Raw genomic sequence first — 24720 nt, forward strand, 5'->3', positions numbered from 1 at the left:
TCAGACCTTCTGACTTCTTCAAGGTTCCATCAGTGAGCCATAGCCAGGTCTTCTCCTTATCAGCTTTTCCTTTAATTTTGTCAAGGAACTGTCCATGCAATGCTTTGTTGTGCCAGCTGTCAGCTCCAGATTGTAGTGCAGTTTTCTTGTACTGGTTTTTTGTCTGCTGTGCTTTGAGGAGTTTCTGATTTTTGACTTCAATCATAGCAGGTTCTTCACTTTGCTTTACATATTCTGCCAGGGCATGTTCTTCTTCTTTGACTGCTTGTTTTACTTGTAAGAGTCCTCTGCCACCAGAACTTCTAGGCAGATATAGCTGGTCAGCATCACTGCGAGAATGATGTGAATGACGAATGGTCATGAGTTTTCTTGTTTTTCTGTCCAAATTGCCCAGTTCCATCTGTGTCCAATTTATGATGCCAGCAGTATATCTTATGACAGGTATGGCCCAGGTGTTTATGGCCTTGGTGGTGTTGCCTCCATTGAGCTTGCTTTTGATAATTTTCCTGACCCTTTGAGTGTGTTCTTTGCTGACCACAGTTTTTACATGTTCATGTTTGATGTTGTCCAGCTGTAGTGTGCCCAGATATTTATAGGCCTCTGGCTGGTGACACTTTATCATTTAGCCATTTGGCATATTTATGCCCTCACTTTCAATTATTTTTCCCTTCTTCAATGCCACTGTCGAACATTTTTGCAGACCAAACTCCATGTTGATATCAGCACTAAAGATTATTTTTATTATCATTATTATTTAGTGTTAGAATGTGAATCCTTAAAATTTGCAGCCTGGCTAAAATGGAAGGTGATAACAAATTACAATTTTTTTTAAAGCCTAAATTCAACTGAAACCAATTTTCAGGAAATTACATTCTCACCAAAAAGAGTTTTAGAGACCAGGTAGGCAACATAATACACTATAAAACATATGGGAAAGTATCCTGTCTTATGCAAAATATGAATAAAGTTTATTGTGTTGTAATTAATTTATGAGAATGTGGTATATAAAACATTAGAAAGTCAGTATCAAATAACAGTAACAAAACAAGCATCAGCTTTCTATCTGTGTATATTTGTAAGTAGAATAGAAGAGTGGATTTCCCTCCCTCCTTTCTGCAGCTGCCAAATCAGATTGTGGGATGCAGAAGGAGGGACAAAGAGGAATGAAAGTCTCCTTAAATGAGGTTGGATGTAATCCTCTAATTGCAAAATAAAAACACAGACACAGTTAAATAAATCATGGTTGCTGCTTTCAGTTGGCAAGTCTCTGAAATGAAATGGATGCAGACTTACTTGACTTCATATCTCAAGTTAATATGAGTTGCAGCCGTGTTGTTAAACAAACAAAGAGTAATTATAATCCATTCAGCCTTGGAAATGTGTTGCAATTTCATTTGCTTCTCTTTTGTCAGATAAGGTGTGTACAGCATTTTAAATCCAATTATACTCTATTATTTGCTATTTGCTGCCAGTTTTCTGGTAGTTCAGGTTTGGGCAACCTATGGTGTTCCAAATGTAATTGGGCTGTTGTCCCCATCATTCTTTAACACTGGCTATACTAGCTTGGCTAATGGGCTACTAGAGCTAATGGATAGTATACTCTGATAACTTCCAGCAGGGTCGGAAATTGTCCACTCCTTGCAATGATGTAAGGATGTTTTGCCATGTGTTCAACCTCTGAAACGGAAAAATCCTGTAGGCAGAGACAAGTTAACATAGGGCCCTTCCAGATAGGCCCTATATCCCAGGATCTGATCCTAGGTTTTCTGCTTTGAACTGGATTATATGAATCCACACTGCCAGATAATCTGGGATAAACAGAAAACCTGATATCAGATCCTGGGATATAGTGCCTGTCTGGAAGGGGCCCTGGACTTACAGAGAACCTATAAATAAAAGACCTTCAAGCTCTCTGGCCATCAGGTGTCCTGTTCATGTCCTCCGAACTCAGGGCTGTAGTTTCCATGACAGAATCGTGCAGCCTCTTCTCTACTGCCTATTGCTTCCTACTTTACTAAGCATTTTCATCTTTTCTAGTGAGTGATGCTGACTCTTGATACGTCCAAAACACAACAGCCTCAATCCAGTCATCTTGGCTTCTAGGGAAAATCTGGTTTGATTTTCTCTAAGGTTGACTCATTTGTCTTTTTTAGCAGTCCATAGTATCTGTAGAACTCTCCCCCAATACCACGTTTCAAATTACTTTATTTTCTCCCTGTCAGTTTTCTTCACCGTCCATCTTTCATACATACATAGTCTAGAAATGCATAGATTCACTTTAATAGGAAATTAGGAATGCTACAATCCAGAGGTCCTCAAACCTTTTAAGCAGAGAGCCAGTTCATGATCCCCCAGACTGTAGGGGGCCCATACTATAGTTTGAAAAAACCCTGAACAAATTCCTATGCACACTGCACATATCTTATTTGTAGTGCAAAAAGCATGAAAACACAATAGTTAAAATGAAGAACATTTTTTTCCAGCATAAGCTTACGAGTATTTCAGTGGGAAGTGTGGGCATGCTTTTGTCAAGTTAATTAGAATTGTTGTTGCTGTGTGCCTTAAAGTCATTTCAGACTCAGGGCAACCCTGAGTCTAAAGTTTAGGGTGAACTTGGGGGGCTGCATCCGACCTTACGGGCCTTAGCTTGGGGACCCTTGCTGTAATCTCTAAATTCTTTAATGGTTATTTAGAGATCTACAGATACTACTCCCCTCCCCCAACCACAAAGAACCCTCATTACCAGTGTTTTCTTCAGTGGCTTTTCATGAGCACCTTTATTCAAACAGTGTAGTTCAACAGAGTTCAGTGAAACTACATTGCCAATAAGAGTTTTGAAGTTTCCTGCTCAGACTTCAATTTTAGATAATCCTTTCAGGTAATAGATCCTGTTAAAACTAGAAGGATTCATTTGCATAAACTTCTACTGCTAGATAAAAACTTTGTAGTACCACATTCCTTTTGTTTAAAACCAGATGAAGTATTTATTGTACACATAATTTTATGGAGGATCCAGGTGAAGGTTGTATTCCACATGTATTGTAATGAACTTTTCTTTCTTTCATGTTCATCTGTTTTCTGCCTCAGAGTTTAGGGCAGAATTTTAAGGAGCTGTCCTCAAAACCTACAGTAGATTCACCCTCTCACTGCTATAGAAGCGACCAGTCCTCTCACTACTAATCCACATTTCAATTCCTTTGTGTGTTACTCTGTTTTGATGTCAAATGCAGACAAGGGTTTTTACGCCACTGAGAAGCAGTGTAGATGGTGAAGAGAATTTCTGTGCCTGCTTTGCAAATATATTTCTGTTACTCCAGGGTCTATAAAGCATAGTCTGTATGTTGATGGATCCAATGACTGTTTTTCACCAAAGTGTTTCCAGTTAATGTCAGGGATGCTTTTTCCAAAGTGAATTTGCAATCTTACGTTTTTGGCTAGCATTAAAGACTAGATTGTAATTTTATTATTAGAAATATCAGGAATTAAGAACATTAGTAAAGCAGTTTCTGAATATGTTAAAGCATGATTGTTAATACTGCTAGCAAGATCAAAACTTTCTTGTTGCTGAAGGTGGATTCGTTTGAGACATCCTACTTTAAAAGAATCAGAAGAAGCATTTCCTATCCTCCCTCTCCCTCCCCATACACAAAACACACAATTTATATGTACATCCTCCTGCCACAGGTGTTCACCACCACTACCTACTCATGTGAACCGCAGAACTATTATCCATTCTGCAATGCACACACCTTATAGAAAACCAGTTCTTACATACAGTATCATAGGCCACATCTTTTATGGTCAGATTCCTTCTGATGCCTAACTATTAGGGTTACTCACACAGACCTGAGGGGGGGGGGGAAGCACACTTAACAAAGAACTTCAGTTTAAATATAACCTATTCAATTTACCAGTACAGTAGAGTCTCGCTTATCCAACCTTCGCTTATCCAACGTTCTGTATTATCCAACGCAGTCTGCTTTTTAGTAGTCAATGTTTTTGTAGTTAATGTTTTCAATACATTGCGATGTTTTGGTGCTAAATTCATACAGTAATTACTACATAACGTTACCATGTATTGAACAGCTTTTTCTGTCAAATTGTTGTAAAACATGCTGGTTTTGGTGCTTAGTTTGTAAAATAATAACATAATTTGATGTTTAATAGGCTTTTCCTTAATCTTTCCTTATTATCCAACATTTTCGCTTATCCAATGTTCTGCCGGCCCCTTTATGTTGGATAAGCGAGACTCTACTGTATTTAGATACAGACCTTGTTGGTTGGAACTAAGCTGTCATTGTTCAATAAAGGGCTTTTGACTGATAGAAAGTCATAAGGGAATTTTTAAAACAGAATAAATAAGAAAGCTAGCATTCTATTGAGAGTTCTTTCCCCTGAAAGATTTTGGAGCACTTTGTGTTTTGAATACAGAAAATAGGTGAACTCCTTCACCCAGATCTGAATATATTAATGGAAAGCAAGGTCTCTTTCACATTGTCCAACTATAATACATGGTTTCATTTTTACTGCTATAGCTGCATCCAGTGGAATGGTGGGATTAGTGGTTTGGCGAGGTGCTAGTGATTTCTGGCTGAGAATTTTAGATGTGTGTGTGTGTGTGTTCAAGTTAACAGTTGATTTATGGCAACCCTGTGAACTTCATAGGGTTTTCTTAGGCAAGGAATTCTCAGAGGTGGTTTTGTCAGTTGCTTCCTCTGAAATGTAGCATACAGTACCTGGTATTCATTAATCGTCTCCCATCCAAGTCCTAGAAATCCCAGGATATGTAGGATGCTGCCATTGGGAGTAAAAGTGGTATCAATGTCTTATTAAAGTTGAATGGTGTAAAATAAATGAGATCTTGGCTAAGGCATGAACTATACTTCCAATTAATCCTTCACTTCCTTGGTGTGAGGAAGGGCTTTTTCTGTGGCTGCCCCTAGATTCTGGAACACCCTTCCTGCAGAAACCAGCCTGGCTTCCTCCTTGCTGTAATTTTGTGCTGAAGATCAAGACCTTTTTATTCTTTGGAAAGGGGTTGATTTTCTGTTTGGTGCGATATTGTTTTATCTATACTTTAAAATGAATATTTTATATGGAGTATAATACTCTGATGTGAAAGAAAGAAGTAAGGCTGCATCTACACTGCCAAATAAAGTAATTTGAGCTGTATTATATAGTCAGTACAGACATATGCAAGGTAGTTTGAAGCACATTGAACTGCATAGTAAAGGTAAAGGTTTCCCCTGACGTTAAGTCCAGTCGTGTCCGACTCTGGGGGTTGGTGCTCATCTCCATTTCTAAGCCGAAGAGCCTGTGTTGTCTGAAGACACCTCCAAGGTCATGTTCATGCTGAACTTGCAGACTGAAAGCTCCCAGGTTCAAACCCGGGGAGCAGAGTGAGCGTCCGCTGTTAGCTCCAGCTTCTGCCAACCTAGCAGTTCGAAAACATGCAAATGTGAGTAGATCAATAGGTACCACTCAGGCGGGAAGGTAACAGCGCTCCATGCAGTCATGCCTGCCAGATGACCTTGGAGGTGTCTATGGAAAATGCTGGCTCTTTGGCTTAGAAATTGAGCACCAACCCCCCAGAGTCGGTCAGAACTAGACTTAATGTCAGGGGGAAACCTTTACCATTACCTATCTTTTGTTTTATGGATGTTGCACCCCAGCTGGGGCTACAGGGAGCGTCAGGTTACACATTGATGATGATGACGATGATGATGTATTGGGCTCACAAGGACTAGTGTGCTAGTTCCTCTCTTTTCCCTATTCAATTTGATTTCTTGTCTTTTATTATTATTATTTCTTATTTCTTGGGATGCTTTGTTGTTTGGGGCAGAAAGTAGAGACTTGTAAGTGTGACTCTCCCTCTGTGCTGATTTTTGAGAAGGCTTCAAGCCTGTGTTTTTGTTTCCTGGACCACTTTTGAGTGATGTAGAAACGAGGCCCGAGGGGTGGGTGGCGGCGGAGGCGGCTGCACAAGGTGTGCTTCAGTGTTGTCAGCTTCCCTCCCGGCCCCTTTCATTCAGGGACCCGGGCAGCCCTCCTGGGTGTCCTCCTAGGCTTGTGCTGTGTGAGTCATCTCTGGGGTGTTGCGACTGCGGGTTGCGACACGTCCGGGGAGCTAGCTTGAGCAAGATTTTCCCAAAAACTTTTGTTGTGGTGTCAAAAAAGAAAAAAGGCGGGCGAGTGTGGAGGAAAGCCCCTTTGTTCACTTCGAAAGGGAGGGGGAAGGAGGGAAGACACAGCGGCGTCAGGCTGGCAGTGCCAAGGCGCGGAGCGTGTGCCTTTCCTCTGAGGGGAAGTGGGTGGGGAGCCAGAGAGAGGGAGAGAGACAGAAATACACTCACAAGCAGCGGGATGATAGTCTAGCCAAGGCAAGGGCCAACTTGGGTCTCCCCTCCAGGTGTTTTGGACTTCAACTCCCACCATTCCTCACAGCCTCAGGCCCCTTCCTTTTCCCCCTCAGCCGCTTAAGCGGCTGAGGGGGAAAAGGAAAGGGCCTGAGGCTGTGAGGAATGGTGGGAGTTGAAGTCCAAAACACCTGGAGGCAAGGCTCAAGTTGGCCCATGCCTGGTCTAGATAATGTTGGTCTAGCACGCACCTAGCACCACTCCACCTGGTCCCCTATCGACAATAAAGTGGGGCTTGTTGCTTGTTGTGAAGTGAGGAAAGAGGCGAGTGAGAGAGAGGAGTCTAAGGCGGGAAGCTTGTGGTGGAAACGTCGCCTGGGGAGCCGAAGGAGGCGTGTACAGTGGGGTGAGGGGGAAGGGAAGGAGAGAAGGTTTCACAAGCCCCCCTCGAGGGGTTTCTCTGTCGGCAGCGGGGCTTGCAGAGTCCCGCCTTTTGTGCCTGAGGGAGCCGGGGCTTTGTTTGGGGGGGGGGGGGGGGGAGGCGAGCAGAGGGACCCGGCGGGGAAGAAGAGGAGAAGAGAGGTGCGCGCGCGTGCGAGTGTGTTTATGTCTTGTGTGTGAGTGTGTGTGAGAGAGAGGGCGACGCGGCTGGCTGGCTCTGCAGGGCTCGGGCTGCTGCTGCTGCGTTGCCTGTGTGTTTGTGTGCTGTGAGTGAGTGTGGGCGCGCGTGTGTTGCAGCTGCCTGTCCCCGCAGGCAGGGAAGAGAGCGCCCGCGTTGCCTCTGGGCTGCGGACGCTCCGTGTGGGCTTGGCGCTCGTCTCTTCTCCCTCTCTCTCTCTTCTGCTGCTGCTGCTGCTGCTGGAGGCGGCTTCTTCTTCTTCCTCCTCCTCCTCCTTCTCCTCCAGCTGCCGAGCGCCAGGCAGGAGACGAGCGGGGCTGCCTTCTTCGACACGAAGAAGGGCATCCCTCCCACGTTCCCCCTCCAAGAGAGAGAGAGACTCGCCCCTCGATGCCTCCTTCGCCGTGACTGGTAATGTGGCACCTATAGAGCGGGGGGGATGGCTAGGGACGGGAGGGAGGGAGCAGCTGAAGTTTGCTCCTCTCTTCTGCCGGCGCTCAACTCAGCCAAGGAGGGGAGGGAGGGAGGGGGAGTCTGCGATGCTGCTGCTTCGCTTGTGCCGGTTTCCGCGCTTGGCTGCCAGGCTTCAGAAGGGAGGAGCTGCCTGGCGCAGGGAAGCCGCCCGCCCGCCCGAGAGTCTCTCTCGCTCTCATTTCCCCTTCTCCCTCCCGCTCTCTGTCCTCACCTGCCGCTGCCCCAAGCCCTTCTCCTCCTGCTCCTCTCAGACTGGTCCCCGCCTCATCGCACCCCTAACTAACCCCACTCGGAGTCCCTTCCCCGCCAGCCATGAGGCAGGGCTTGCTGGGGCTGCCGGGCGGCTCTCCGGGCGTCACTTAGGGCGCGCTCAGGCTGGTAAGTTCACAGTTAACCCGCCGCCTTTCTCTTCTCCGTGCATGCAGATTTCCAACCCGGGAGGGGGGAGGCTTCGAAGTGACAGTGCCCGTGGGTTGCTCTCCCTGCCCCCCTTTCTTTCCTCCTTATCCTCTTTTCTTCTTCTTGCTTGAATTCTGTGGGGCTCGCCCGCCGCGTTCCGTTCCCGCCGCGCCAGTGGGAGCGAGCGAGCGAGAGAGCGAGCGCGCGGCCCCTTTAAGAGCCCAGCTTTGCCTCCCGGTAGCTGAAGGTCATTAAACACAAAAGCCTCTCCAGCGCTGCGGTCCAATATAGCGCATGCGCCCTGCCCGAGGACTGGCAGGGAGACGGCAATATGGCGAGAATGCCTGGCAGCGGAGGCAGCCGAGGAGACTGGGGCAGCGGCGGGGACGGCGAGAACAATGCGGGGGACCGCGGGCCCCACCGGGCCCTCCACTATTGCAGCGCCGGGGAGGACGAGGACGGGGAGGACGAGGACGAGATCCAGGAGGTGCAGATAACGGGGGACGAGGAGGACGAGGAAGAGGAGGAGGAGGGAGCTGATGGCGGGATCTTACTCCTGGACGAGGAGGAAGAAGAGGAGGAGGAGATGATGATGGGGCTGGCATGGGACGGCGAGGAGGAGCCGGGCCATATGATGCGTATGGACCGGGGCAAGGCGGGAGTGCCGCCGCTGGGCAGGCTCCGCGGGGCAGGCGGCGCTGGCGGCGTCGGGGCTTCGGCCTCCTCCGCCTCGTCGTCCTCCTCGTCCGGAGGCAAAGCGGCGCCGGCGGCGGAGGACTGGGAGGCGGAGCTGCTGCTGCCCGCCCGTCCGGAGCGGGCCCGGCTGAGCGAGAACACGCGCCTGGCCACCCGCTACGCGGTGCGCATCTTCCGCGAGTACCTGAGCGAGAAGGCGCAGAGCCCGGACTTCGAGCGGCTGGACAAGGCGCAGCTGTGCCGCGTGCTGCGCTCCTTCTACGCCGAGGCGCGCTCCAAGAGCGGGCAGCTCTACTCCAAGTCCTCGCTCATCAGCATCCGCAGCTCGCTCAACCGCTACCTCAACGAGCCGCCCTACTGCCGCACCCTGGACCTCACCAAGGACCCCGAGCTGCGCGCCGCCAACCTCACGCTGGCGGCCGTCATCCGCAAGCTGGAGGAGCAGGGCGCCGGGCCGGTGGTGCAGAAGCAGGCCATCACCCGCGCCGACCTGCGCAAGCTCTACACCTGCAGCGTCTTCTCCGCCCGCAGCCCCTTCGGCCTCCTCAACAAGGTCTGGTTCGAGACTTGCATGTACTTCTGCACGCGCGGACGCGAGAACCAGCGCGAGCTGGAGGAGGACTCCTTCGGGCTGGCCCTCGACGAGGACGGGCGCCGCTTCGTCTACTTCAAGGCCCTCGGGCCCTACCACAAGTCCCGCTCCTCGGCCTGGAGCAAGAAGCGCGCCGAGAGCGGAGGAGGAGGAGGAGGCGGGCACCAGGGCAGCGCCGCCGCCGCGGACGAGGAGAACCTGCCGCGGATGTACGAGACCGGCACGGAGTTCTGCCCCTACGCCAGCTTCGTCAAGTACCTGGCCAAGCGCAACCCGCTCTGCAAGGCCTTCTTCCAGCGGCCCCGCGACCACTGCGGCGAGGCCGACGCCACCTGGTACGAGAACAAGGCAATCGGGAAGAACCTGCTCGGCACCCGCATGCAGATGCTCTCCAAGGCCGCCAAGCTCTCCAAGACCTACACCAACCACTGCATCGGCGCCGTCTCCATCGCCACCCTCAACAGCATCGCCGGCATCGGCACCAAGCTGCCCTCCGCGCCCGGGGGGGCCGGGGCAGGAGGAGGGGGAGGCTACGCCCCCAACGGCCGGGCCCGCCCCCCGCCGCTGCCCCCCGCCACCCACGCCTCCTGCCTGCTCCCCAAGGACGCCGCCAAGCGCCCCCTCCACGAGGCCGCCCTCTACGCGGCCGGGGGAGAGGCCTGCGCGCCCTCCTCGTCGCCCAAGCGGCGCTGCCTCCGCCCCGCCGAGCCCCTCGACCACGCCGCCTCCGTGGTGGTGGTCTCCGTCAAGCAAGACCCCCTGCCGCTCCTCCTCCCCGAAGCCAATGGGCACCACCGAGGCGCCAGCTCGCCCACCGTCCTCTCGCCTGCGCTGGTGTCCCCGCCACAGGTAACCCAGCCACGCCAAGGAGCCCCTGCCCGTCGCTCCTCTCTCTGCCTCGCTCTCTCTCTCTGCCTTTCCTTCCCCAGCCCTCCAATACTGGACACATCCTTCCTCACATTCAAGTTGAGGGAGCTTATCTATCCAGAGGCTTCAGGCCTGTAGTTGCAAGTCCACACTTCTTGAGGCAAACTTCTTGTAGTTGTTGAATGCGTTTATAGCCGGAATTACTGGCTTGCTGTGACGTTTCAGTGCTGTATGACCATATTCCAGAAGCGTTCCACATCTATGGCATCCTCACAACCTCTGAGGATGCCTGTCATAGATGTGGGTGAAAAGTTAGGAGAGAATGCTTCTGGAACATGGGCATACAGCCCAGAAAACTCACAGCAACCCAAACTTATTGGAGTTTAGGGCCTCATTGGTGCACCAGAGCCTCCAGTGGTGCAATGGGTTAAACCCTTTTGCTGGTAGGACTGATGACTTGAAGATTAGGTTGCTGACCTGAAGGATGCCAGTTTGAATCCAACCCAGGGAGAGCATGGATGAGCTCCCGCTATCAGCTCCAGCTCCATACGGAGGCACGAGAAAAACCTCCCACAAAGATGGTAGAAAAACATCAAAACATTTGGGCGTCCCCTGGGCAATGTCCTTGCAGAGGCCAATTCTCTCACACCAGAAGTGACTTGCAGTTTCTCAAGTCGCTACTGGCATGGAAAAAAGGGCCCCCATTAGCGTTCAAGCTATAGTTACACAGGCTGGGAGGTTTCCCTAGTTTTTTCAGTGTCCTCAGAACAAGAACTGTCTGGGTCCCTAAAGTAACAGAGTTCTAAAGGATACTGAGGAAAGGTAACCTTTTTTTGCAAGTTGTCCCCACTCAATATGTTGTCCAAGGCTTTCATGGCTGGAATCACTGGGTTGCTGTGAGCTTTCCAGGCTGTATGTCTATGTTCCATAAGCATTCTCTCCTGATGTTTCGCCTGCATCTATGGCAGGCATCCTTAAAAGTTGTGAGGTATATTGGAAACTAAGCAAGAGAAGTTTATATATGTGGAAGATACAGGTGTGGGTGAAATGTTGGGAGAGAATGCTTCTGGAATCCAGAAAACTCACAGCAACCCAGTGATTCCGATCATGAAGGCCTTTGACAACCTATCCTTACACAATGTCCTCAGAACAAGAACTATCCTGGTCCCTAAAATAACATGGAGCTCTAAGGGATACTGAGGAAAGGTGACCTTTCCTTGCAAGCTCTCTGCACTCATTCGCTAGCTGCAGAAGCAGAAGTTAGCATTCCCAACACACTCTTTGAAAAGTGTGTGGCTAAGTTAGTGAGATGAGAGCCACAGCCATTGGAGCTCCTTTCACAACCTGAGGCAAAATATATTAAAATGTCCTTAAATTTGGGTTGCTGTGAGTTTTCCGGGCTGTATGGCCATGTTCCAGAAGCATTTTCTCCTGACGTTTCACCTGCGTCTATCCTCAGAGGTTGTGAGGCATGTTGGAAACTAGGCAAGTGGGGTTTATATATCTGTGGAATGTTCGGGGTAGAGAAAGAATTCTTGTCTGTTTGAGGCAGGTCTGAATATTTCAATTGGCCACCTTATTTAGCATTGAATAGCCATGCAGTTTCAAGGTCTGGCTGTTTATTGCCTGGGGGAATCCTTTGTTGGGAAGTGTTAGCTGGCCCCGAGGAAGCCATGTCTGGAATTCCTGTTTTCAGAGTGCTGTTCTTTATTTCCTGTCCTGATTTTAGAGGGTTTTTTAAAATACTGGTAGCCAGATATTGTTCATTTTCATGGTTTCCTCCTTTCTGTTGAAATTGTCCACATGGTTGTGGATTTCAGTGGCTTCTCTATGTAGTTTGACATGGTGGTTGTCAGAGTGGTCCAGCATTTCTCAAATAATATTCCAGACATTAATCAATCAAGGCCAGCTAACACCTCCCAACAAAGCATTCCCCCAGGTGGGAAGCAGCCAGGCTTTGAAACTGCAAGACTATTAAATGCTAATCAAGATGGCCAATTGAAGCATTCACACCTGCCTCAATCAGACAAGAATCTTTCTCCCACCCTGAACATTCCTCAGATATATAAATCCCACTTGCCTAGTTTCCAACAGACCTGACAACCTCTGGGGAAGCCTGCCATAGATGCAGGCGAAACATAAGGAGAAAATGCTTATGGAACATAGCCACACAGCCTGGAAAATTCACAGCAACCCAGTGATTCTGGCCATGAAAGCCTTTGACAACACACTGTACAAATCCTTCCTAACAGGGAAGTTATCTATCCAGAGGCTTCAGGCATGTAGTTGCAAGTCCACACTTAAGACAAACTTCTTGGAGTTTAAGGCCCCATTAGCACTCGAGCTATCCTTACACAGGCAGGGAGATTTCTCGAGTTTCTTCAATGTCCCTAGAACAAGAACTATCCAGGTCCCTAAAATAACATGGAACTCTAAGGGATACTGAGGAAAGGTGACCTTTCCTTGCAAGTTGTCCCCACTCATTAGCTAGATGCAGAAGCAGAGGTTAGGAATTCCCAACACACTATTTGAAAAGTGTGTGGCTAAGTCAGTGAGATGAGAGCCACAGCCATTGGACCTCCTTTCACAACCTGAGGCAAAATATATTACAAGGTCCTTATATTTTGCACTACTTGAAGGCATTTAAGGTGACTTAATTGCGTGTAAATTCTTATATGAAGGAAACAGGTCAGCTCCACACCAGTAAGCCAGATAGGAAGCCTTCACAATAGATGATTTCACTGATGCACATTTGGTTTGCTAATATGGGGATACCCTTTGAATCTGCTTTTAAGTGGTTTGATTTTAATCGTGAGCAGCTCGTTTCTATTATGCCATTATGTGCAACTCTATTGGGTGCTTGCTGTGCCGCATGCTCTAAATATATTTTGAGGCTGCCAGTTTAATTGCAAATCCTTACGGTTGATTCTTAAACTTCTTGATGATCTTAGTGTTCCAGGATAAACAATGAATTCAGTCTCAGCCCTGAAAGAGATCCGTTCTGTGGATACAGGTACAGGACATGCCTGAGCAGTTTCCAAAGTGGAAATACCCGTTTTGTACAAACTGACCCTTTCAGTGCAGTTTGCAAGCTAATCAGCCAGCCTGAAAGCGAATGGAAGAAAAGGGGGCCTTTTTATGAATGGCACTATCAGCATCGGTCTTCTGTAAAATGCATGTGATCTCGCTTTGCTGTTTGGAGTTTGGGGCCACTTGAGGAAGGCATTGTACTTTGGTCTCCTGCGGTGTGTGTCTTCTGGCAGTCAGTGACTAGAGATCTGCTGATGTGTAGATAATGGTTTAATTCTACCTTGGTAAAAGGAATTACATTTTAGTATTGGATTTTTTTGGTGTAAATTTGCAAAGTTGAAACACTTTTTATAGTTGTTATGTTATGGTATATTGGTTTTGTGTAAGCAAGAAATCAATTCATCTTAAATATGTCTATTCTCAATATAGTTCACCACATTTTGTCACTGCAGTAAGAGGCTTTATGCCATTTCAGGTAACTTTTCCTACATAACTTAAAAGGCCATTCTCCAGTAATGTATAACAGTATGTTAGATTATTACCTAAAGTGAACTTACCTAAAGGAGTCCCAGTGGTGCAGTGGGTTAAACAACTGAGCTTCTTAACTTGCTGACTGAAAGATCAGTGGTTTAAATCCAGGGAGCTGGGTGAGCTCTCACTGTTAGCCCCAGCTTTTGCCAACCTAACAGTTGCAAAACATGCAAATGTGAGTAGATCAATAGGTACCACTTCATCTGGAAGGTAACGGCACTCCATGCAGACATGCCAGCCACATGACCTTGGAGGTGTCTACAAACAAAGCCAGCTCTTCAGGTTAGAAATGGAGATGAGCACCAACCCCCAGAATCGGACACAACTTGACTTAATGTCAGATGAAAACCTTTACCTTAACCTTTAAAGTGAACTTAGTTTTTGTAGTGGTTTTAAATGTGAATGACTTGTTCAGCAGATATTTAACAGAAAGGAAAGAAGCAAATTGTTGAGGAAATTACATATGCACTAGACAGAATAAAGACATCAGATGTTTCTGGCATTTTTTCCACTAAAAAGAGTATTCACTCTGGATCCTTTCACACTAATACTGTTATAGTGCTGTGAATCCACTTTTACTGCCATGACAACATGACAACATTCTATGGAATCCCAGGTTTTGTCATTTAGGAGGGCACTATAGTGCTGTAGCTGAAATTCTGAATAACCCCCTAAACTGCAGATTCCAGGCTTCCATAGGATATTGCCATGGTAAGTGGAATCATAGTGGTATAAATGTGTAGTGTGAAAGGGCTATGAGATTTGTAGCTATTAACTGTAGTTTAAAGGTAATTTTATTTTAAATTTCCCATTCATCTGTTTCATAGATGGTCTTGTAAGTTTGAAAAATACACACACACATACACACAACACATGCATACAGAAAAATCAGTAAATACTTTTACCTGCTCTCTTCATGCACAAATAGCAACAATATAGCAAAGTGTTTAAAGAAATGAATAACTGTTCAGGTTAATATCCCTGAAGTATTGCTGTGGGGCATTATATCTTGTAGATGGTCATTAATCTGGAGGAAATTACTTGACCCATGGTAGTTACTGCTTAATTATAAACATAGACTTTCTAGGTTATTACTGACTTCATCAAGTGGCATGCCACTGAATTACATGGCTGACAAATATTTCTGCTTTTCTGATAGCTTCAAGGTCTCGAAGGTCACAGAAAGATAGTTTTATTGATTCATGGTATTATAAAGCAATACATGCTGCCAGTTGTATTAGTCTAAAAATAAATGATACAGTCTAGGTTTCAATCTCACCTAAATTCAGGGAAGTCAGAGCTTCATTCGGGCTAGTTCTACACTGCCATATGATCAGATTTGAACTGCATTGAATGGCATTATATGACAGTGTAGAACCAGCCTCAGTTACTTGTTATAGTATTTATACAGTGCCCATACACTGTCTTATAATATTGGCATGCTGAATAAGCTGTCATGTATGCAGTGAAATAGACTCTTTTGAAGTCAGTGACCTTATATAGTGGTTTCACATTGGTCATGACCCCAGATTTTCCCACATACGAGGATTTCTTATCTTCTCTGAATGGAAAGATACCATGCATGAACTCCAAGATCCACAGTCTGTTTATCTGCTAACAATGCTTCTATTCTATCCTTTATTCCAGGGAGCAAAAAATGATAAAATTGGGTTCCTAAGAAAGTGGCTGCTACCGTGTTTCCCCGAAAATAAGACAGCTCTAGATCTTATTTTCAGGGGATGTCTTATTTTTCCATGAAGAAGAATTCACATTTATTGTTGAACAAAAAAAAAAGAACATTTATTATATACTGTACAGTATTTGTCATCATAAACCAGCATAACCAGACAAACTGAATCCTATCAAGAATTTCTTGTTACTACCAATATTTCCATGTACAACACTCTATGGCACGTACATTTACCAATCCTGCATGCTCTGGTGTTCTGTTCGGCGGGCATGCTTCCAAACAAAAACTTTGCTAGGTCTTACTTTCGGGGGAGGCCTTATATTTAGCAATTCAACAAAACCTCTACTAGGTCTTATTTTCTGGGGATGTCTTATTTTAGGGGAAACAGGGTATTCAGATTCATAGGTGTTGATAGCTTATATGATTAACCTACACAATGAAACAATTGTTTGAGAATAGAAAAACCCATTTATGTGTTTTTTGAAGCCACCGTACCCTAGATATATATTAATACATAAGTAAGGGAGAGTCCACGTTTTCTGTGGCAAAACATAATGCGATATATTCCAGTGTTAAAGTCGTATAACTCAGTCAAAAATATCAAATGTGGATAGCATCTCGTCCACAGCTAGATGTTGGAAATACTGTACATGACATGTCATGTACAGTATGTGGGAAAATATGTTATGTGGGAAAATATGATATGTAGTGTGAACATACTTGCATGTTGTGTTTTAAGAATTGAGATGTAGCTATATAGAGTTCAGATCTCTTGATCTAGCTACCAAATGAACAGCAAAATTGCAGTCTGTACGTTTGTAATCATTATTTCAGCCACCTTTTTCCTTCCATCGTAAGATATCTTTTAGTGTGCTTGCCTTAGAATCACCGTAGAAAGCTGCAGCGGAATGATGGGAAGACATATTTGATGTCCCTTTAATCCAGCTCCCACTCTGGGTAGCAGGCACAAGAGGCATTATAGTGTTTTAATCATACATGACTGAGCCTGTATGACCTTGACTTCTACAGTCTTTAATGCTTCTGAAGAGCAACAGTGTTGATGGCAGCATTGCCACAATATAGTTAAGGCTGATGAAATATGTTTTGTAAAATAGCTGTCAGGATTTATATACAGTAGAGTCTCACTTATCCAACATAAACGGGCTGGCAGAACATTGGATAAGCGATTATGTTGGATAATAAGGAGGGATTAAGGAAAAGTCTATTAAACATCAAATTAGGTTATGATTTTACAAATTAAGCAGCAAAACATCATGTTTAACAACAAATTTGACAGAAAAAGTAGTTCAATATGCAGTAATGCTACGTAGTAATTATTGTATTTACAAATTTAATACCAAAACATCACAATGTATTGAAAACATCGACTACTAAAAGGCAGACTGTGTTGGATAATCTAGAACATTGGATAAGCAAATGTTGGATAAGTGAGACTCTACTGTATCTATTGCCTTTAAAATTTGGTGAAGAAAATTTGGAAAATACCTAAGGCAGGGTTTCTAACGTTATCTGATCTAACGTAGTTGCAGTTAATTTCCCCCCCTGTGTATCAGGGACTGGCACTAAATTTGTTTGTTTCTTTCTTCGAAACTTGCAAGAGGTTGGCAGTCAGTGGCTCAGGAATTGGCACTAGTCCACAGATCACCACTTTGAGTTGCACTGATCTAATGAGCCAGATTGTCCTCTGACAGGGTTGCAATGGCAGCCTGATACACAGATACACAGATTTTGCTACATATGTATCAATATTTGGGTACATTCTGCTTTAACTTTTGCTACATATGTACCAATGTTTGGATACATTCTGCTGTGGCTTTCACTACATGTGTATCAACATTTGGATACATTCTGTTGTAGCTTCTGCTACATATGTACCAGTACATGCTACATACTTATCCCAGAAGGGAAGCTATTTGATTACAGTTGACATAAATCTGTTTATATTTTTGCAACCAAGCAAGTACCACAAAGCTACATTGTTGAAATGTCATACAGCAAGACTAGTCTTAATCACTCTGATGTCTGCATGTCAGGAGGGAAAGTAAGCATGACTGAGGCCACACATATCTCCAGGTTAATTATTTGACTTTATTTGTTTAACACTGTAAACTTGGAGTTTGCTAAAGTCAAATCCGTTACACCAGATGAAGCCATCACAGATAATAAACAGTGGGTAAGATCCAGATTCAGTTACAGTTGGAGTAGATCCATTAAAACCAGTAGGATTTAAGATGCCACTAATATAGGTCCTGTTGATTTCCTCGCAGCTGCTTTAGACGGTGATGAAATCTGGATGCAACCCATTCAGTGTAATTATTGGAAATACCATATAAGTGCCAGCTAAATGTTTTTATGATGTGTTAGATTAATTATTCAGGTGATTTGGATATAAATTGGCATATTCTAAGGTTTGTATAAGCTCATGATGATCACTAGGAAAATTACTCACAAATTCAGCTGAGTGAGTCTGTAGTGACATAGTTATATACTTCTGACATCATTGAGCTTTAGGATAGTAATTGGTAACATGCAACAGTCAGTTTGCACCCCACAGCTGTCAGAGTCCAGTGCCTTCTACTGGCAAGTTGAAATCTAGAATTTTTTCTGTGGTGGCCACAAATGGAAATGGTTATGTGAGTAGTCTATAATTAAAAATATTATTTATATGCCACTATTCTACTGAAGGTACCCAGATCAGGGCATATCTTAATCATTCCATAATAGGATAACTGTTTATAAACAATGTAACCAACCTTGAAAACATAACAAAAACCTAATGGCAGTAAAGATAAAAAATGTTACATATTAGAACAGACAAGAATATAACTTAGTGTTGCATGTTAAAGTGTGTCTTAAGTTTCTGGCAAAAGAGACACACCAAAGGAGCCTGATAAATTCCAATTGTGGGAACACCCTAGAATGTAGCACCCCAGGTAGGAAAGACTATCCTTTTTAGTTTGTTAAAAACATTTGAAATGATGCTGAAAGTGAGGCCTGTGACACTGTTTGTAATTGCCTACTTGGGAGCAAAGGTCCCTAAGGGAACCTGGTTCTAAACCATTGTCAACTTTCAGACTAGAACTGGTGCTTTGAATTCAAATCATAGGAGCCCCCAGATGGCGTAGTGGACTAAGTGACAAAGGTTGGGTTGCTGACCTGAAAGCTGCCAGGTTCGAATCCCACCCGGGGAGAGTGCGGATGAGCTCCCTCTATCAGCTCCAGCTCCATGCAGGGACATGAGAGAAGCCTCCCACAAGGATGGTAAAAACATTAAAAAAAAAACATCCGGGTGTCCCCCTGGGTAACGTCCTTGCAGATGGCCAATTCTCTCACTCCAGAAGCGACTCAAGTTGCTCCTGACACGGAAAAAAAAATTCAAATCATGTAGAAAGGTAGTGAAACTAAAGCAAAACCAGAGTTGTGTGTTCTCACCTTAGAACAACTGTGGACAGTCTTTGAGAATCTAGAGTTTTTATCTACCTTATGATTTCAGTTGGCATGGTCATTTTTGCGCATTCACTACTCCTCTCTTTTAATCTTTCAAATATAGACTCATAAGTGGCATAGTTTTTTCCTTAATGTACTTTCTTATCAGACCTTTTTGTGGAAGGAAAATACACCTTTTAGAAACAGAGATCATTAGAACAACAGAAAAAAAATAGAATCTGGGATACACAGTGTCAGTAGCAATCTTGGGAGCCTAAGGAGAGCTACAAACAGCCCAGGAACCACACTTTTGCCCATCAGTACACTAGAGAAATAGGCAAAAGTTTGAACACATATTTGGGACCAATTAAAGCTTCCAGAATATCTTGAAAATCAGCTCAGTGTAGAGTATATTACTACAATCCCATCTGGATTTAAGCAAAGCAAAGTTGTTCCTAACTAATTTCCATTGTACCTACACGTGTGTCGACCTTTCTGGTCATGCACTAGCAAAACCACCTTTGTATACCCTTTGCTTAAGAAAACCCTAAAAAATTCACAGACACCCAAAGTCAACAGTCAATTTGAAGTTACACACAGAGAGAGCCCTACTTTTTCCAGTTATTAAAACCAGGACTGAAAATGGTCCACGGGGATGGATATTGGCTGCATCTAAACTCTTGAAACAGTGCAGTTTGACACCACTTTTACTGCCATGGCTCTCAATGCTGTGAAATCCTGGCAGTTGTAGTTTGGGGCGGTACCAGCATTCTTTGGCAGAAAAGCCTGAAGGTCTTGTGAAACTACAACTCCCATGATTCCGTAACTCTGAACCAAGGCAATTAAAGTGGTGTCAAACTGCATTAATTAGACAGTGTTGATGCAGCTCTTAGAAAAGGTGTTACATATTGCCAAAGAAGCATAAAAGAGCATAATGTTTAATTGGTGCCAGGGCCAGACCCTACAATGCCTCAGCAGAAGAGCCTAGGCTGTTCCTATTGTCCTTCCAATAGCCCTTAAATATTTTTTTAACTGAGTCAGGCTTTTGGCAGCCGCTTGATTGCTGAGGAAGAACTTTGTATCATTTAGGTGATGTATTACTCTTAATATTGGGTTTCGGAATTCTGTGTCACTTTGTTTTAATCAGAATGTACCTCTGGCCTTTCAGATATCGTTGAACATCAAATTCCAGGAGTCAGGCTTAAGTAATGGCAAGAAATGCTAAGACTTAAGAGTACAACAATATATAGAGTATTGTGAGGTTTTTTAACCTTGGATTTGTCTTTCCTTTTAATGAATTTTATTTTAGTATTCCTGTAAATTGCATTGGATCTTGTTTTCGTAGCACATCAATCCAATTAAAAATTGATTTGTACTACAAATGGCATACTGTTTTGAAGGGTAGAGAAGCACCACAGTAATGTCCAGGTATGTGAGATAGGGTGCATATTAATGTCGTTTTTCCCTTCAAGCCTTTAGTTTTATTATTATAGCCTTTTCATTATTATACTACTTAAATTGTAATGGACAGAGAGTTGCCACTTTGCCACAATCTAATACTCTGGGTTCTTATGCAAAGAACATGACGGTAGTTGCAATATTGGCCAGGTTGGACTGTCCAAGGGCTGCGCTGTGTAGTATAAATAACAAGCAATGAAGGTACATTCCACATCTGTTATGACACTCATATACTGGATAGCCATGTAGCACAAGTGTGCACCAGAAGCTGATTTGCATGGCTGTTATCATGCAATCTGATCCTTCTCTTCAACCACTTCCTTTTACAAGTCGCCCTTGTTAGTATAATTCCAATTATTACTCACAACTCGACAAGATCTATTGAATCAATTTAACTTACATAACTTTTAGGTTACCAAGTTCTCATTAACTCAGTTATAGTTGTGACTGACAACTGGAATTAGAATGCAATGTATCCAAAATCTTACATCTGAAGCTGAGTTTTTAAAGTCTTCTCAGTTTTTTTAAAAAAGCAGAAGCAGGGAAAGTTTGGGATTTTATGTGCCCAGAGTTGAGAAATTTTCATGGATGCCACCAGGATAGGAAAGAAATGATGACAGGCTTGATGAAGTGGCACTGTTCAAATCTTTTTTTTTCTCAGATAGTTAAATAATTCACTACTCCAGTATATGAACATCAAAGCCCTAATGCACAAACTAGAATCACAGGTGCCTGAAAGCATTTTCCCTATTAAATGAAGCTTCTGTACTTTGGCTGTGGAAAAAGCCTCCCTTTTGCTCCGCGTTCTCTGTGCAGAGACCCAGAGATCAGAAAATGCTCAGTTTTAATTGGTGAATCTCTATGACAGTGAGCTGCCTTATTTTATGTATAGTCTAGAAATAAATGAGTGGTTAAACCCTTTGAAATACGCCACTGCTGCAAAAGCCATGGGCTGTAATTAAATTGAATGTGGGGTTGTATTGTCTGCTGCCTTTAGCTATAAACTTGATAATAGACCCTAGTACACCAACTATTGTGTTAGAAGTTGGAACCTAATTAGTTGTGTTGTAGATTTTTCAGCCACTTTGGAAGACCTGTCTCATCCCTCGCCCCCCACCCTCCTTCCTTTTTTCTTTTTTGTTGTGCATCGTTTCCTCTTCAAAAGAAGAAAGCAGGGAAGGTAGCTCTGAAATATCCATGTACCAGCTAATGCTTAATGGGCCATATGTTGTGAATTTGGTGGAGGTGATTTCAGTACAATTTGAATTCAATGTCGTTTTTCAGACAACCTCTCAAAGTATATGCCTGAGGAAAGCCTGTTACAAGCCCTGATGTTTGGGCACTAATTTTGCAAAAGAAAATGACTTGTTTGTTCTCATTCTTGTGTGGTCCAACTGCAGTCTACTAAAAGGTTATTTTAAAAAATAGCTCAATACATTGGCAAAACAAAACTTTAAATCTGAACACTTTGAGAAAAATATGACATTGGAGAAAATAATTACTTTGCTGCCTCTCTCTTCCCTTACCGCCCCTGGTTCTGGACTTTCTTTAATCATGAGTAGCAGGTTTGGGGATGCAATCCCTGCAGGGGAATGGCAGATGGGTGCAACTTGCCTTTTACCACTGAAAGAATGAAATTCTTTATAAAATTCCACTTATGAGATGCTCCTGCAACAGAAAGGGAACTCAGGGTCCTAGCCATTGTGTTTGTGGCTTTGCACACTGTCTGTGCTCATCAATACCCTGAAATTTTATATAGTAACAGCTAAGCCATTGACTATATGGTAGAATACTATTGAGGGATATAACCACAAAGTGCCTCATCTTCTGAAGATGTGTCAAGGAGCGTTACACTATAGCTCTGCAAGGGAAAGAAAGCAGGAGAGTAGTAACTTTACTTTCATAAAATATGTGAACCATTACAAGAGAATCAGTTTCCCATCAGTAGCATTGCCACCTTACTGAGGGTGCCACTAGACAAGTGATTGTCCACATCCACCATATGGAGTTTTCTTTGAGATCTAATATTTAACTTGACATCAAAATTTTCCAGAACCATTGCTTATGCATTTCATAAAACTAGCAAATTAGGGCTGATGTATTATGCGATCACTTACTGCACTGGTAGGAATCAGCTTTGATTGCTGGTTATCTTACTAAACGTACTGTCTTACTCAGGATTCCCTGTTACTGATGGTAGATCCTAGTTCTAGTTAATAATAAATTGTAGCAGTTCTTGTGAATCCTTACTTTAACTGTAGGGTTTTTAAAACAATAAAATTAACCCATACTACTATATGCATAATTAACTTTTTAAATAATACAGTGCAATTCATGCATCTGTGGGACAGATATCTGCAGTTTCATTTATCTACATCTGACAAAATATCCACCTCTCTTGGCATCCTCCACCGAGACTCTGTGGTTTGCTTAGGCCAGAAGTTCTTCATTTAAATAGAGTTTACTATTACAGTAGAGTCTCACTTATCCAACACTCGCATATCCAATGTTCTGGATTATCCAACACATTTTTGTAGTCAATGTTTTCAATAAATCTTGATATTTCGGTGCTAAATTCGTAAATACAGTAATTACTACATAGCATTACTGTGTATTGAACTACTTCTTCTGTCAAATTTGTTGCATAACATGATGTTTTGGTGCTTAATTTGTAAAATCATAACCTAATTTAATGTTTAATAGGCTTTTCCTTAATCTCTCCTTATTATCCAACATATTCGCTTATCCTACATTCTGCCGTCCCGTTTACGTTGGATAAGTGAGACTCTAAGGTATCTGCAGTTTTGCATATCCACACGGAGTCTGGAAATGTATTACCTGTGGATATGGGGCTCAAACTGTAATATGTAATTAATTGGTAAACCATTTTACTAATACCCAAACCTCTTTGCATCTGTCTTTTCTGAGAAGCCTCTGGCTTTTAGCCCTTAATCGATTAGAAACTCCATTACAAATCACAGTAGCTACCATTGAGCTATGCATTGCAAAGAGAAATATTTTGAAGATCCATTATATCATATTATGTTTCATTATGCAAGTGTAATTGATACACATTTTTATTTATTGTTTGCAGTAAATTGCACCGACAGCATGTATTAACTGGTAACTATGTTCAGATGGAGTGCATGAATATTGTAAGAACATCAATATTCTGGAGATAACTAGATTTCCAGGATACTACACTCCCTCTGTTTTCAGTTTTGGACAGTTTGAGTTAACAGCCTACCTGGCCTATTTGTATTAAGTGAAGTTCCCGGGAGTTTTCAAGTCCTGTGCTGCAGTTATCCAAATGGAAGATAACAGTTGCAAAGCTGTGTCTTTCCAGGAAGACTGCCTGAGTTGATAAGGGTATTCTGAGGGCCCATCTCACACCAAATGAGGCAAGATAGGGGTAAATGGACTTCATAGCATCCACATGATGTACAGAGTCAATTTGCTCTATATGTCCAGCAATGTCACTTAACATGATTTGTTCTCCATTATCCAAAGTTGGGGGATGTCCCAGAGCTTCCCCAGAGCTCTGGACTTTCCCCACACTTTGGGCATGAGTAAACAGTTTGGCTGGTTCAGAACTGGCCATCACTATTTACATGGCTATCCCACTTTTCCTTAGCCTAGATAGCCTGGAGAGAGGGATTGCACTTACTGTCACCGTGCTGTCCCCAAAGTAGTGGTGAACATGGGATATGAAATTGCTTGTGTTTGTCATTCATCAACATTTGCTAATGCTTGCTGAAGCATCAGCATAATCAGAAAGTTGACTGGGGAAAAGGAGGCTGGCTATACAAACTCACCCGAGACTGATCCTGAATACTGTACTCTGGTGTAGTCCCAGCATAAATGACTTGTATAGATGTGCCTGAGCCACTTTGATTGCATGTGCTTCAAGCAGTAGTACTGATTTAAAAGCTCTTCCCTGTCTGTGAGCCAAGATGCATCTATACTGTAGAATTAATACAGCTGACACTACTTTAACTGCCATGGCTCAATGCTATAGAATCAAAGGAGTTATAGTTTTAAAAGCTCTTTAGCATTCTCTGCCAAAAAGGACTGGTGCCCTCACTAAGCTACAAATCCAGGATTCCATAGCATTGAGCCATGGCAATTAAATTGATGTCAAACTACATTAATTCTACAGTGTAGATGCAGTCCTAATAAGGAATGCATCCCTCTTCAGACCAGATTTAACACAACTTCCTGGACAGATGAATCCCCTCCAAAAAATGTGTCTAGAGAGGTGTCTGGATTAAATTTCACTTCAAACTTTTCTAATGGTGAAGTGTTTGATGACTTTCTGCACCTTATCCTTACTGGGGTGTTGGGACTAGAAATGTACACAGTATTCCAAGAGAGTAAGATAATTGACAAGTTTGTCTTCAATTCATTTTCTGAGGATTCCCAACATAGGTGCTAAACACTAAAGTCGGGATTTTCACTGAGTGCTCCATTGGATGCTGCAAGATTCCTTTAAATGTCAATCATTGCTATTCATCTGCATATATACAAAAAGTATATATAGTGTTCCCTCACTTATCACAGG

The 24720-nt window shown here is 43.8% G+C and overlaps 1 protein-coding gene across 4 annotated transcripts in view; it reads left to right on the forward strand.

Moving 5' to 3' along the window:
- The window catches only part of kctd1 (potassium channel tetramerization domain containing 1), a 109028-nt gene that overhangs the window by 38522 nt on the left and 45786 nt on the right, over positions 1–24720 (forward strand). The window contains exon 1 of one of the 4 annotated variants that reach the window (XM_062980432.1): positions 6971–7386. The exons of 1 other annotated variant lie outside the window; for it this stretch is intronic. Coding sequence is in view for 1 of the 3 variants with exons in the window: in XM_008108620.3 (XP_008106827.2) it covers positions 8180–9985 (1806 nt within the window). In the remaining 2 variants the exon portion in view is untranslated. 2 more of the 4 variants (XM_062980431.1, XM_008108620.3) reach the window with 2 other exon arrangements.

This window comes from Anolis carolinensis, chromosome 4 (assembly GCF_035594765.1).
Source record: "Anolis carolinensis isolate JA03-04 chromosome 4, rAnoCar3.1.pri, whole genome shotgun sequence".
Taxonomy (NCBI): Eukaryota; Metazoa; Chordata; class Lepidosauria; order Squamata; family Dactyloidae; genus Anolis; species Anolis carolinensis.